Below are 12694 nucleotides of genomic sequence, written 5' to 3'. Positions count from 1 at the left end.
TTAAATTTATGATGGCCGTTCTGATGCCACTTGAACATTGTTATTAATAGACACTCGGATATTACGGTGGTGTGTGAAACAAATGCCTATGAAAAAGTAAAACAGCCCAGTTGTATCCCAACATTTGACACAGAAAGGGGCAGTTATCAGTTAACACAAAGCCAGAAGAAGTTATTTTCTCCATGAAGAGCACATGCATCCACTTGCATCTCTCTCTGGGTGTCTACGTGAGGTTTTCTCCTCCTTCCCAACAGCCTGGTATGCTGCAACCCCTCATTCTATCGTGAGGTTTTCTCCTCCTTCCCAACAGCCTTGTATGCAGCAACCCCTCATTCTACCTAACCTTCTCAGAGGTTTAAAGCCAACTATAAGTAGTAAATTGAAGGAAAGGCAAACCCAAATCCCAGGTTTTGCCCATTTAGTGCACTTTACTGTGCAGACCAACAGCCTGGTATGCTGCAACCCCTCATTCTATCTTCTCAGAGGTTTAAAGCCAACTATAAGTAGTAAATTGAAGGAAAGGCAAACCCAAACCCCTGGTTTTGCCCATTTAGTGCACTTTACAGTGCAGCTGCATACAAAGGGGAAGCTCACAGCATCACTATACCCTCAGTTTATGGTGGAAACTGGTGCTCCTCTACAGAAATATTAAGCAGAGGTCCTAGTTCTCATTCTAAACCAAGATCATCACATATAAAGTGGAAAAATAGCTACAGCCTTTGGATGACAACTGAATCCTTGGGAAAGTACTCAGACATTTCATGTCAGTATGTGTAATTCCTAAAACACAACATCTACCTGGGAATCTTTCTCTTTCCCAAGTGATGAGTCCGTGCACACTGATGATATCTCCATCACCCCACATTAGGACAAGCCCCAGATGTCAGTATGTGTAATTCCTAAAACACAACAACTACCTGGGAATCTTTCTCTTTCACTCTTTCCCAAGTGATGAGTCCATGCACAATGATGATATCTCCATCACCCCACATTAGGACAAGCCCCAGAGCTCAGCCAGTCTTTGCAAGCACTGTAAGAAGCGTGCTAGGGGAAAAAGATTGGGTAAGGGGAAAGAAAGGGAATAAGAACATGAGAGTACAGGCCCTTTCTTTCAGAAGGAGTAAAGGGTAATTTCCAAAGGGAATAGAGGTGATTATACAGTAGCTCAATATCATCCTCCACAAGTTCTCTAGTTGAAGTTGAGGTTTCTTAATTTTGCTTTTAAAGATGTATATTTCTCTGAGCCATCTCCAAGTTGCTGCATATTCAGTCAAAACTTCCCTACCTCCCACTTTATTCTTGACAGGTAAGGATTGTCATTTCCAAAACATCTTTCCTACATCCAGATGGTTTAGTAACATAGACTCTGCTATGAAAACCCATGTAGAGAGTTGTGTACAGGTCCTGACAGCAGTTGCCTCACATGTGTGGGTTTTTTTGCCTCCGTGATTATTAGCTAAACTTAATTTGATGGGAGATTTTGTGCCCTACTTTTAAAAAAACTTACACTGCCGGCATAAACACACGCCATGGTGAGACATTAGTTGGTGAGTTTTCTCATACCAGAAATTTTTGTGGGTAACTACTATAAACCTACCAGCTACAGAAAAAAAAAGACAACCAACAAACACCTCTGCAACTATCTTCTTCTAAATATTTGTTGTTTATTTTTAAAATAACCTACTCAAAGGGAAATAAATCTTGCTGTTTCTGTCTGCATGCAATTCTTCTTTAGCTGAACTATAAGAAATTTACCTCTGTGTGTGACTGGGAGAACCCTAACTGCTCATTCCCACCTATTAAGAGGGAGAGATCATCAGCTATGTTTATCCATCCAGGCAAACTGGATGTCTTATTTGGCTGGAGAGTAAGCTCGCAGAAGCATATCATATACCACCATAAGACTATGTGGCTTAAATAAGTAACTAAACTGAGTTCTCATCCATCCTCACTCACAGCTCCCACAGGGAGGAAAAAGGGAATAAGAAAAACCAACTAAATAGGGCCCTTTCATTAGTTTAATTTCTACAGTTCAACACTGTTTACATGATAAAATAATAGCTATACATTTTTCACTTGTCTAAGAACAGAGCAAGTGAAAAATGTGTATCAGAATTGCAGCATCAATGGACTGCAGATACCTGTGCAAAAGAAATGCTTAAATCATTTGGTTGCTGGTTTGTTTTTTCAAGAATTGTGTCTGCCCCAAACTTTTTGCTAACCCTTTTGCCACTGAAATTTGGTTTCTGGAACTGCTCTCTCTTTTGTCGGATCTGGCTTTGATTTGTTAATTTTCTGCTTTAAAACTGGAGCCTTGAGAACAGAGAGCTATCACTAGCCCAGATCTGAGCACTGTGGACCACAGTCTGCTACAGGAAAACAGAAATGACAAGTTCAGAGCTTCAGATACTGTTTTCTAATGCAATTTTCTTGGAATGGTACTGTAGTAAGAATGATAGTAACAGTAAAATGAAATGTGGCCTGAACAATTTTCAGGAAGATCCAGAAGAATTCTTTTTGCCAAAAAAAATCTTTCAGAATTTGACTTTGCATTTTAAATGCATATAAATTAAATAGTCTCAAATATAACAAATACATTCTCTCTAGTATTTACACAGAGCTAATACTTGAGACCTGACAAATTCCTACTGCTATCAGAAGACATACTATTTGATTTCCACTCATTTACTGAGAAACCACAGAAAAAGGTTACCAGCCACCCTCATCTGATTCTGTAGGTGGTGCCCAGCTTTGTGGCCCAGCTTTTCAGCTACCATTGCTCATCTTTAGTTGCCTAACTCGATTCACCTTATATTGGCCAGAGAAAGAAAAAGCATCAGAACTTGTGAAGTGCTTTTGGACACTTCGGCTGCACATCTGTGTCCCCCAGTGCCCCCAGGATATAAACTCTAAATGACATCAGTTCCACATCCTTGTGACTGAAAAGTGCAATTTTCACACTAGATGCAAAGCCAACCTTTCACTGAAAGTGTAAAAACTGATGTCCCTGTAAGGGTAAGCCTGTTTTCTGGCTGAGGAACAAGAAGAATGAATCCTATAATTCCAACATAGAGAGTCCCATCTCCCACCCAGTATGGATGCGGGAGGAGAAATACTGAGCCATCATTTCGTTACAAAACACTTAATTTTGTTCTGGCAGCTGGTAGGACCCCAGCTGTCCCTTTCACTTTCACCCTGTGACAAACACATGGAGCGCTGTAATAGTTTCAAGCATGAAAATGAAGAAAAGATGAACAATAGCGAGTTGCTAAGGATGCTGATTTTCATGGGATGTCTTCCCGGCTGCCCCAAATGGCTTGTTTCTCTGTTAGCCCAACTGCCTCAAGAGCTTTTGGCTACATATCTAGCTTGATCACAGGACAGCCTAGATCTTAAATATTTCTTATGGTTAAATAAAGAGGTGTCGAGTTTTAGTCTAACGACAGTAATGGTTTGGTTAGTAGCTGGCATTTCTGTTTCACACAGCTCCTACAAAGGAAATTACCAGTACAAGAGACATTTTTTCCCCCTATGAGACTGAAAAATTACAAGAAAGCCATCTATACATCATAAAATACCAATTTTCAGACCGTTTCTCATTAAAAGATGCTTTAACTATTGGTAGAAGAACCATAGGGTGAGTGAAAGGGAATTACATATGATTGAATGTCTCAATTATACTTCATAATAGCAATGAAGACACTGGAAAATCAGTCTTCTTCAGTGACCTACCTAGAAGTCTGATAAGGGCAAGCACAGGGCTTGGTTTCAGAAGGGAAAGGCACACAAACAGGGAGGAAGGGGAGGAAACAGCTGCTTTTATAATGGTGTATTTATGTAGTAGTTAACTTTTTTAAAATAGTGAAATATTTAACTCTGTAATCCGCAATACATCGGATCAGACTCAGCAGAGTATGCCTCGCTCTGCTGGAATCACTAGAACTCCACTGATGACAACTCTTGTCCACCTTACAGAAATGAACTCACAATGAGCAGCCATTCGTACTACATGAAACTTCTGCAATACAGACTTTTTTAATTTTTTTGAGATAACATGACTGCAAATGTCAGTAAACTTTGCATCCACTGCAGAGAAGCCAACCATAAATTGTATTTTGTTCTTGATACTGAATTGAGGATGTTCAGAGAAAGTATTGCAGATGGACTTTCCTTAAAGTAGAAAAACAGTGTTATTTCCTCAGCTGAAGTCCACTTACCGTATTTACTGTTAGTATCACCAGTAGTAATTACCACAAAACACAAATGCAGCCAAGTGTAGATTACAGCGCATAAGAACTAAGTTGCTCTAAAACATTTTTATCAAAAGAAGTGATTCATTCAATTCTAGGAAACGATCATAAACAAATGTCTTACAGGTTGTCTTTTGGAAACTTGGTTATCTTCTTGTAGTTACAGGTTTGTTCCTTACAAAAGAAGCTGTAGCCCCTACAGACCGAGGCTTCCCCTTAATCAAATTTACTAATTAATCATCTAACAAAAACTACATTAACCTTTCTAAACTTGGGGCTGGGGAAGCTGTGATTTAGTTTTGGAAAACAGCTGGCAGTTCACGTAGTAAGACTTCGGGGAGGGCTGGGGAAGACAGAATGGTTTGGAGATTACAAAATAACAGTTCAGCTAACGAAGCTTGACTTGGGGTTGTTGGATGACATGAAAAAAAAAAAAACCAACATATCCACAAGTATCCCCAAAGAGACCGGGCACTAAGGAGTTTATCTGTGACAAGCCCCTTTGTTTCTGCAGTCCTCAGTGAAGATACAGCAAAGGAAATGGAGGAGCTGCAGTTATGCATTTGCAATACACAAAGTCCTTGTTTTCCCACCAGGCACTGCAGACGAGCAATTGTCCATTCACAGCACATAGCACATCCTCTGCATTTCAGAGCTAATATTTTTGCAGTCCTTAAGCTAGCCCGTGCCTCAGCCCAGCGGAGTTAATTTTTGTAACCCTTTGAGGTGCACTGCATGAGGTAGGTGTGCTTACGTTCTATTCCTTGTTATGTGAATTGTTTTGGTTTTTTTATATATCATTTTTTAAAGTTAAACTAAAAGATTTTCAAATTGCAGAGGCTTTTTATCTACATCAACATCTCAAACAGAGCTGTGAGAAGTCGCATGCCACGAACTGGGGAAAAATATGAAGATTGTTAGTCATTGAGCATACCTGTATATTAATCCAATTAACAACAGGCTGTGTTGGCTGAAATTATTTTTAAGATCACTCAAACAAACACACACACACAAGCTCTGACAAGTGGCTCCTCCTCTTGTATTTTAGAATCACGCTCCTGAAAACAACGTTAGTTTTGTGCTGGCAGCTGCTTGGGCTTCCTGCAGCACACCCTGCTCTCTCTAATGCTGCAACCCTCATTCAAGGCAGATCCTTCTCTCGGGTGTGAATTGAACCTATCTGCCATCAAACAAGGCTGCTACAGGACTTCAGCTCCCAAGCAAAATTTCCACTTTTCTCCTTCTTAAGGAGCAAAAGGTATCCCAAAGCCGGTGTTGATGCAAGACCATCAGCCCCCTCCCACCCTTCCCACTGAGGATCTGCTGAGAAGTCAAAGTGCAGGCTGCTTCTTCATTTTGAACTTCTGAACCCAAATCTAGTAAAGCAATCACATATTAAAAAAAAAATAAAAAATTAAAAAAATGTGATACATGCAATCCTGATATTGTTTTCTGCTCCATCTGTTTATTCCCAAGTCTTTTTCTCTCTGCTCTAACTCTCAGAGAAACTCGCAGCCCCCTCAGGATGAGTTTCTGCTTTCTTCTCCCTTCATCTAAGCCAGCCAAGTCCCCAGGTCCCCCCTCTCCTGCCACAGAGCAGTAGGGGAAGGTACAATAAAAAGCAATCACACTTTCCTTGGTGGGGTCAGAAAGGAATGCAACAACAGATTTCTTTCTGCAATCTCCTTTCGCCATCAAACGGTTAAATCAACAGAAGTTAAAATTCTCATCTAGTTTGAATAAAGAGAAAAAGGGAGGAAATTCAAAAACCGGTTGCTGTAGTAACAATCACCAGTAAAAATCTTTTTCCACCAAATAATAGTATTATCTTCCTCTCCCCCTCACCATTTCAGCTCCCCTTCAGAAATAATCATGCTGCCTCTTTTAGATTTGCTGTACATACCTCAACCATTAAACAAGACATTTAACCATAGTGGCAGTTCTGTGACCTCTGAATGTCGTGAAATCTCTAAGCGGTGCAGCTTGTTCATGAAGACTTGTACTGCAGAATCCAGCAACTGCATCCAGGGTTAGGAATAGAATTAAGTAACGACAGCAAATAAAAAAAAATGAAAATTTAAAAAAAAAAATTAAAAAAAATAATAAAAAAAAATAAAAGAAAACCTCCCCCAAGTCCCCCAACCCAGCCGATAAAAACCACCTTAAGCAGCGAAAAGGCTCGGGAGGAGAGAGTGCACTTTTCTGGCAGTGTGAGGGCTGGGGTCGAGCTGAGCTTGCTGCAGTCTCCCTGCCTGCCTTCCTCCCTTCGTTCCTTCCCTCTTTCTCTCTCCAGCCCAAGGCCGAGCCGGGCTGGGAGGTGCTGTCAACCGCCCGCCACGGGCGCGGGGAGAGCAGACCAATCCGCGGAGCCAAGCCTTTTGCTTTTGCTTTTTTTTTTTTTTTTTTCTCTCTCTCTCTCTTTTTTTTTTTTTTTTTCTCTACTGTTTATGTTTCCTCATTTCGGGAGTGACGTCAAAGGGTTTAGTTTTTCCTCCGCATGTGCTATTCATTTGAAACGGCTGCTATGGGAAGAATGTGGCAGTGATTTAGGCAGGCTCCCCCTGCTCAAAAGTCATAATTTACCTCCCCTGGATTTAGTTTAGGGGATATTTTGTAGCGAGAGGTACCAGAATGATCCAAAATACCCGCACAAAATGGGGAAGGGCTATAAATATGCTTATCTATATTGAAGTGTTCTTATATATACTGAATGTTTCCCAGCGAGAGCTGTTATCTATATGGGTTGTGGTGCAAAAAAATCAGACCCGAGTCTGCCCTTGCCCTGGGGTAAATCAGGAACTGCTCCTCTAAATTCAGCAGTGTCACACCAGTGTAAACCTGGCAAAAGAGATAAGGCTGAGACTACTGTACACATCCCTTTATCAGCGAGGCTGCAAATTAGCAAACTTCTTTAATTACCCTGTCAGTCACCCCTTAAGGGCTTCTGCTCCGGGCAAACACCCGTTCCACCAGCAGATCCCAGCCCAGCCCTGCTCACTGAGCACCATACAGGGCTTTATTTTATACCAAAGATGATGTCAAAAGACAAGAGGCAATAGTAAAGCCTGGCTTCCTGCAGCACTGCATCTTTGCCAACAGAGAAACTGTGCAGCTGAAGCTTTAAAAAAAATACAAGTAAGCTATGTCAAGGTCAACTAGCATGGGCAACAGGAGCCACACCGGCGCAAGATAATTGGTAGGAAGTCAGTTGACAATGATAACCGTTTAGTTATCTCCATTTAAATTTTATTGATTGGCTCTTCTAGGGCTTTCTTTCAAAGAGATTGGTTTATGAGGCACAGTTCATTCCTAAAAAGCCTTAACAGTCTAACATTTAATTTTAAAGCACATATTAAGTGCTTTTGAAAGTGGATAGGCTGGCAGTTATTGAGAATGAGAAATTTCTCAATGATCTACAGAACAGGTACAAAAATAGTAGAAGTAACAGGATCTTCTCCATGACCACCAACCGATCCTACTGTAATGTTACTCCAGAGAGGCCAAAAACAGTTAATGATTTTTTTTCTCCCTAAAAAGCCTGCCTGTGCTATCACTGCTAATGTAATCAGCTTCAGCAACAAATGCAAGGGGTTATGGTGCTTTAAACGCTGGAATAACTTATTAAAAAGTGTTAAATAAGTGAGAGATTTACAAAATCAATTAGAGTTCATTAAGATTATACAACTGTACTTAGAGAACTCTATGAAGCAATCTAGAATGCATAAATAGGAATATTATTTGTAGTACACAGAAAACCATCATGTTAATCTTTCAGCATTGGTGAGAGGGCAGCTGATTGCAATTTGGGAATTACACTTCAGGGACCAGTTTTGGGAATGTCAGTTCAAAATGATATGGGTTCCAGCGGGAACGATCTGGAGTCTGTGGAGAAAGGCTGAGATTGATGGTGTTTATTCCAAAAATGGAGAGTTGATAAGAATTATTAGGTATATAAAAGTACATCTACCTAAAAAAAACCCCAAAACAATACTAGAGTTTATTCTTTGGTGGCATTATCTGGTGACATTATCAGCCTTCACAATGACATAGCTTCACCTGAGCTGATAATAAGTCTCAAACTATTTGGGAAGTGATTAGGACAATACTCAAACTCTGTGAGTGCCTGTTCTAGGAACATGACATTGCAGATAATCAATGTCCACCATCCAGACCCGGGTTCTGGCTCTGTTTATTTTACTGGTCTAGTTATAGGCAGTTTCATAGAATCATAGAATTGCCCAGGCCGGAAGGGACCTCCAAAGGTCATCTAGTCCGACCTCCCCGCAGTCAGCAGGGACACCCCCAACTAGACCAGGTTGCCCAGGGCCATATTGAGCCACTCCTTGAATATCTCCAGGGAAGGGGCCTCAACCACCTCCCTGGGCAACCTGTTTGCATAGAGGAAGTGAATAATTTTTTCTCTGTGTTCGTTGTGGTTAGAACAAGTAGAATCATAGAATCATTTAGGCTGGAAAAGACCCTTGGGATCATCTACTCCAATCATCAACCCTACTCTACAAAGTTCTCCCCTACACCATGTCCCCCAACACCACAGTAAACTGCAGCAAAGTTATTTGACATAGAAAAAACTGAAGGTAGGATAGTGAAGTGCAGAAATAGATAGGCTGTGATAGTCTGCAGTGTCCTATTACTGGCTATTTTTAAAAGTATGGCTAGGCAACCATCATTCACGAGCAGTTTTGATATAGGTATTCCTATTTTGGAGTACAGAGGTAAGAGTAAGATATTTCTGACTGTCTATTCTGAACCTATTTTTTTCTGTTTTCTGCATTTTAGCATCAATCTTTATTAATAATGTGACATTGTGTTTCATGAATTAGGGTTCTGCTACGTTCAAGTTCGGCACAAAGTCTTAGATACATATTGTCTTGCTCCTGATAATGTGGGCCTCTGAAAATGAGTGGTCACTGTGGGTTTTGTAGTGTGGGTGCTTCTTGGGTGAAAAGATGGAGAGGCCTAGAAGCACTTATGATTGTACTTTCTACATAGACAAAGATAATTTCAAATGAGTACATGCATGTAAAGGTGGGAAAGAGAAGGCTGTGCAGAGTGTTACAAGGAAGACCTCGGGTTCCTCAGCATAACCATGTGCTTCCATGATGGGATGGGAAGGACTGCCCAGAAGAAATGGGTTCCATCTAACAAAGAACGAAAAGCTTTAGCATAGATTTCCTAATCTGATCAGATATGCGCTAAAATATCCTGTCAGGCTGGTGTCATGAGTATCCAAATAGATGTGACCCACAGTGGTCTAGACAAAAAAGCTGAAAAAAATGAAAACTCTATGATTCTTTTAAAAATGTCATTGGAGGAAGAAGGAGGAGGAAGCAAACCAACTGATGTTCATCCTGGATGTCTCTATACTGATGTAAAATATATCAAAAATAATAGAAAGAACTGAAAAACTTAATGCAAGATAAAAATTATGACTTAATTGACATAACAGGAACTTGGTAGGGTACAGCCACGTGAATACGTGACTGGAATATTAATACTGAAGAGCACAGCTTGTTCAGGAACAACAGGAGGAAAAAAGGGGAAGGAGATTATGCCACATACCTCATTCAGGCGCTCAGAATGCAGAAGGAAACGGGCATTGAAAGTCAGAATGATAATACAAAGGAAAATGATATAGGCATTACTGGGGGATCTGCTGCAGATCCCAGTAGATCACATGGATAAATCTTTTTGATAGCAATTAGCTGAAGCACAGAACTTGGCCATAATGGGAGATTTAAATCACACAACTCTTGGAAATCTCTTTCACATGAAAGAATGGAAGGCACTGTGCATGGACAGGCAAAAAGATGCTTCCTCCCTAAAGTACATTCCACTTTCTTCCCACCTCTATTTCTACCCAGGTCATCTTTAGGAAGGGCTCCAGCATGGAACCACATATTGCTCTTTATATTGCTGTCATCTGAAGCAGCGTAGAAGTTTTAGAGTGTGAGAATAAGGAGTGGAAAAAGATGTATCCTTTCAGGTTGTTGTCAATACTGAGCGAGCTCACACCTGACTCTTTCCTTCCACATCCCTCAGTTTCCCCTGAAATTGCTCTGAAATGCAAAGTTGTATATGGTGCAGTAACTCCCAAAGGCATTTATACTTTCCCTTGGGGTGTGAACGTTCAAGTCTGAGGATGCTGAAGACTCTGTGATGAAACTTGTCCTTTTGCCAAGTCTGTTGCAACTTTATTGGGGGACAGTAAAGATGAAGGACTAGTGCAGAGGCACTGTCTTCTGTAATGATGCAAAGGAGAGGGTGGACAACCACAGTCAAAGAAGCATAGTGTCAGGGAAGTTTATGCTTGTACCACCCCAGAACAACAGATAGACCACTCTTACAGGGGAGTTTGTATGTTACACTTTCCCAACAACAATATATCCAGTATTTAAGGCAGATTTCTACAGGGTGAATCATATGAAATGGTTGGCTAATGACTAGATGTGGATGTCCTCTGCCGGTTTATTTGCAAATTAATGCCTTCAGTTAGCTTTTTAATCTTGTTAGAGGTGCAATGAATGGGTGGAAGCACCCTTAGTGCCCGGTCTGTGGAACAAAGTCCCTTACGGTTCTCTTCTTCACCTGGGATCTGTGCAACGTTTTCAGTGTTTTTACAAACAGCCAGTGTGAACTGTCAGAAGATGCTGTTGGCTGGTGATTAGCCAAAGTCGAGGGATGTCTGGAATGATCCAAGGCCAGGATGCAGAGAGCAGTGGGACTCAAACAAGCATGGAGGTAGGGAAGGACATATTGTTGTTTGGAGCGAGGTGGTTCCCAGAAGAGGACACAGATTGCTGGTATGACTGTAGACCTCATTTATCTGACCCATAACAGTGGTGTGTCGGTGCATGGTTTGGACTTCTGGGCTTGGTTTCATCTGACAAACTGTTGTCATAACAAGATTACAGTGCTCCTGAGAAAGGCATTTGCAACAAAGGGACAGTCTCCACCTCCCACAAACTTATCCATGCATTATTCTATCTGGCTTTCTAGCTTTGACCTGTTGTCAGATACCTTTTCCAACATGATCCAGTAACTTTCCTCTAACTGTCCCCTACTCCCTGTCAGAGCTCCCAGTTTCCTTTCCACTTGGTATCTGCTCTAATCTGAAATGCTGAATTTAGCTTTCTGTCTCCCTGGGCAGTGCAAAGCCAAGGAGATATGGAAAGGAGAAAGGTTCCCCCTCTTACAAAACTTGCTGGAACTCAAATACAGTTCAGGAACCTCAGCTTGGAAGTGGTTGCAGACAACAAACAGTTGTGATCTAAGCCCAGCTATAGCAGTGGGTTCCCAGGCAAATTGGGCTGACCTTGGACATTTCCCTGGCAAGGGAGAACACAAAATCATGTGGGCAGAGGGTCCACATTGTGGATTTGTGAACAGCCTCCTGTCTCAGAGGAGAAAGGGAAAACTAGGCATGTACAGAGCTTTAGGTGCCCATGAGTAGGTACCTTCAGGATTTAGGCGAGTAGTGTCCTGAAGGAAGAATAAAGTTTACACAGTAAAGAGTGCTTTCTGATATGGGGGCATGGAAGTCCCTAAGTGATAATAAATTAATTAGATATGACTATCTATGTATCACTGGTAATATTTTTTCTACCAAGACCAAGGAGAAACCAACTGGATAGAAGGCTACCTGTGTGGTTTATAAAGTTTTAATACATTACATTATTGCTCTATAAAATTTATATTAGCCAGGATATTAAAAATCTATTAAAAAAAAAAGGAGTAAAGTTCCAGAACTTTAACTTGGTTTGGTTTAACCTAAGAACACCTAGAGTTACATAATATGGCTAGATTTTTAGAAAACGTCTCTACTTACTTCTGTAGAATTATTCATAGATTTTAGTGATAGGAAAGATCCCTAAATAAAACGGATTTTTTTCTCTATCACAAGACCATAGAAATTATTTCTTATCTATGGATTATATAGTTCACATAAACACCATTGGATAAGATCAATAAACATCAGCTCAAGGATTATGAAAGCATCCAGAAGAAATGCTCATTAACTTGGGGCATTGATCTAGAATACAGTGCGGACCTTGATTTTTGACAGACATGATTCCTGAATTAATGAAAAAATAACTGCGTACATGAATATTATGAACTAATTTAGGGCCCAGTCATACTCTGGTTTCTGTTTTACAGCACCTATGTGACTTTCAAAGGGGGTCAGTTGGATTACTCCTGAAAAGGACCAGTGTGACTTGCTCTAAGAGTCAGGCTTCCTGGCCAGTAGCCCTCAGAGATCCCAAAGTCAGAGTGGAGCCACTTTGGCAGAAGTATAGTTTGTGCTGCTACTGCAAACGCTGTACATAGGCACAAAGGACTTCACTATCTGGAAGGGTCAGTTGGATTACTCCTGAAAAGGACCACAGTATGACTTGCTCTAAGAGTCAGGCTTCCTCAGTAGCCCT

The 12694-nt window shown here is 40.9% G+C and overlaps 1 protein-coding gene across 1 annotated transcript in view; it reads right to left on the bottom strand.

The window, feature by feature from the left end:
• The window catches only part of PDE7B (phosphodiesterase 7B), a 229838-nt gene extending 223270 nt beyond the window's left edge, over positions 1-6568 (bottom strand). The window contains exons 1-2 of the mRNA XM_014955390.1: positions 6412-6568; positions 6154-6268 (exon numbers count right to left, since the gene is read on the bottom strand). Of these exons, the coding sequence (XP_014810876.1) occupies positions 6154-6174 (21 nt within the window). The 5' untranslated portion in view covers positions 6175-6268; positions 6412-6568. The remainder of the gene's footprint in view (positions 1-6153; positions 6269-6411) is intronic.
• Positions 6569-12694: the final 6126 nt, after the last annotated feature.

The sequence above is a fragment of the Calidris pugnax genome, unplaced genomic scaffold, assembly GCF_001431845.1.
Source record: "Calidris pugnax isolate Ruff unplaced genomic scaffold, ASM143184v1 scaffold231, whole genome shotgun sequence".
NCBI lineage: Eukaryota > Metazoa > Chordata > Aves > Charadriiformes > Scolopacidae > Calidris > Calidris pugnax.
This window is presented reverse-complemented; position numbering and strand designations above follow the sequence as displayed.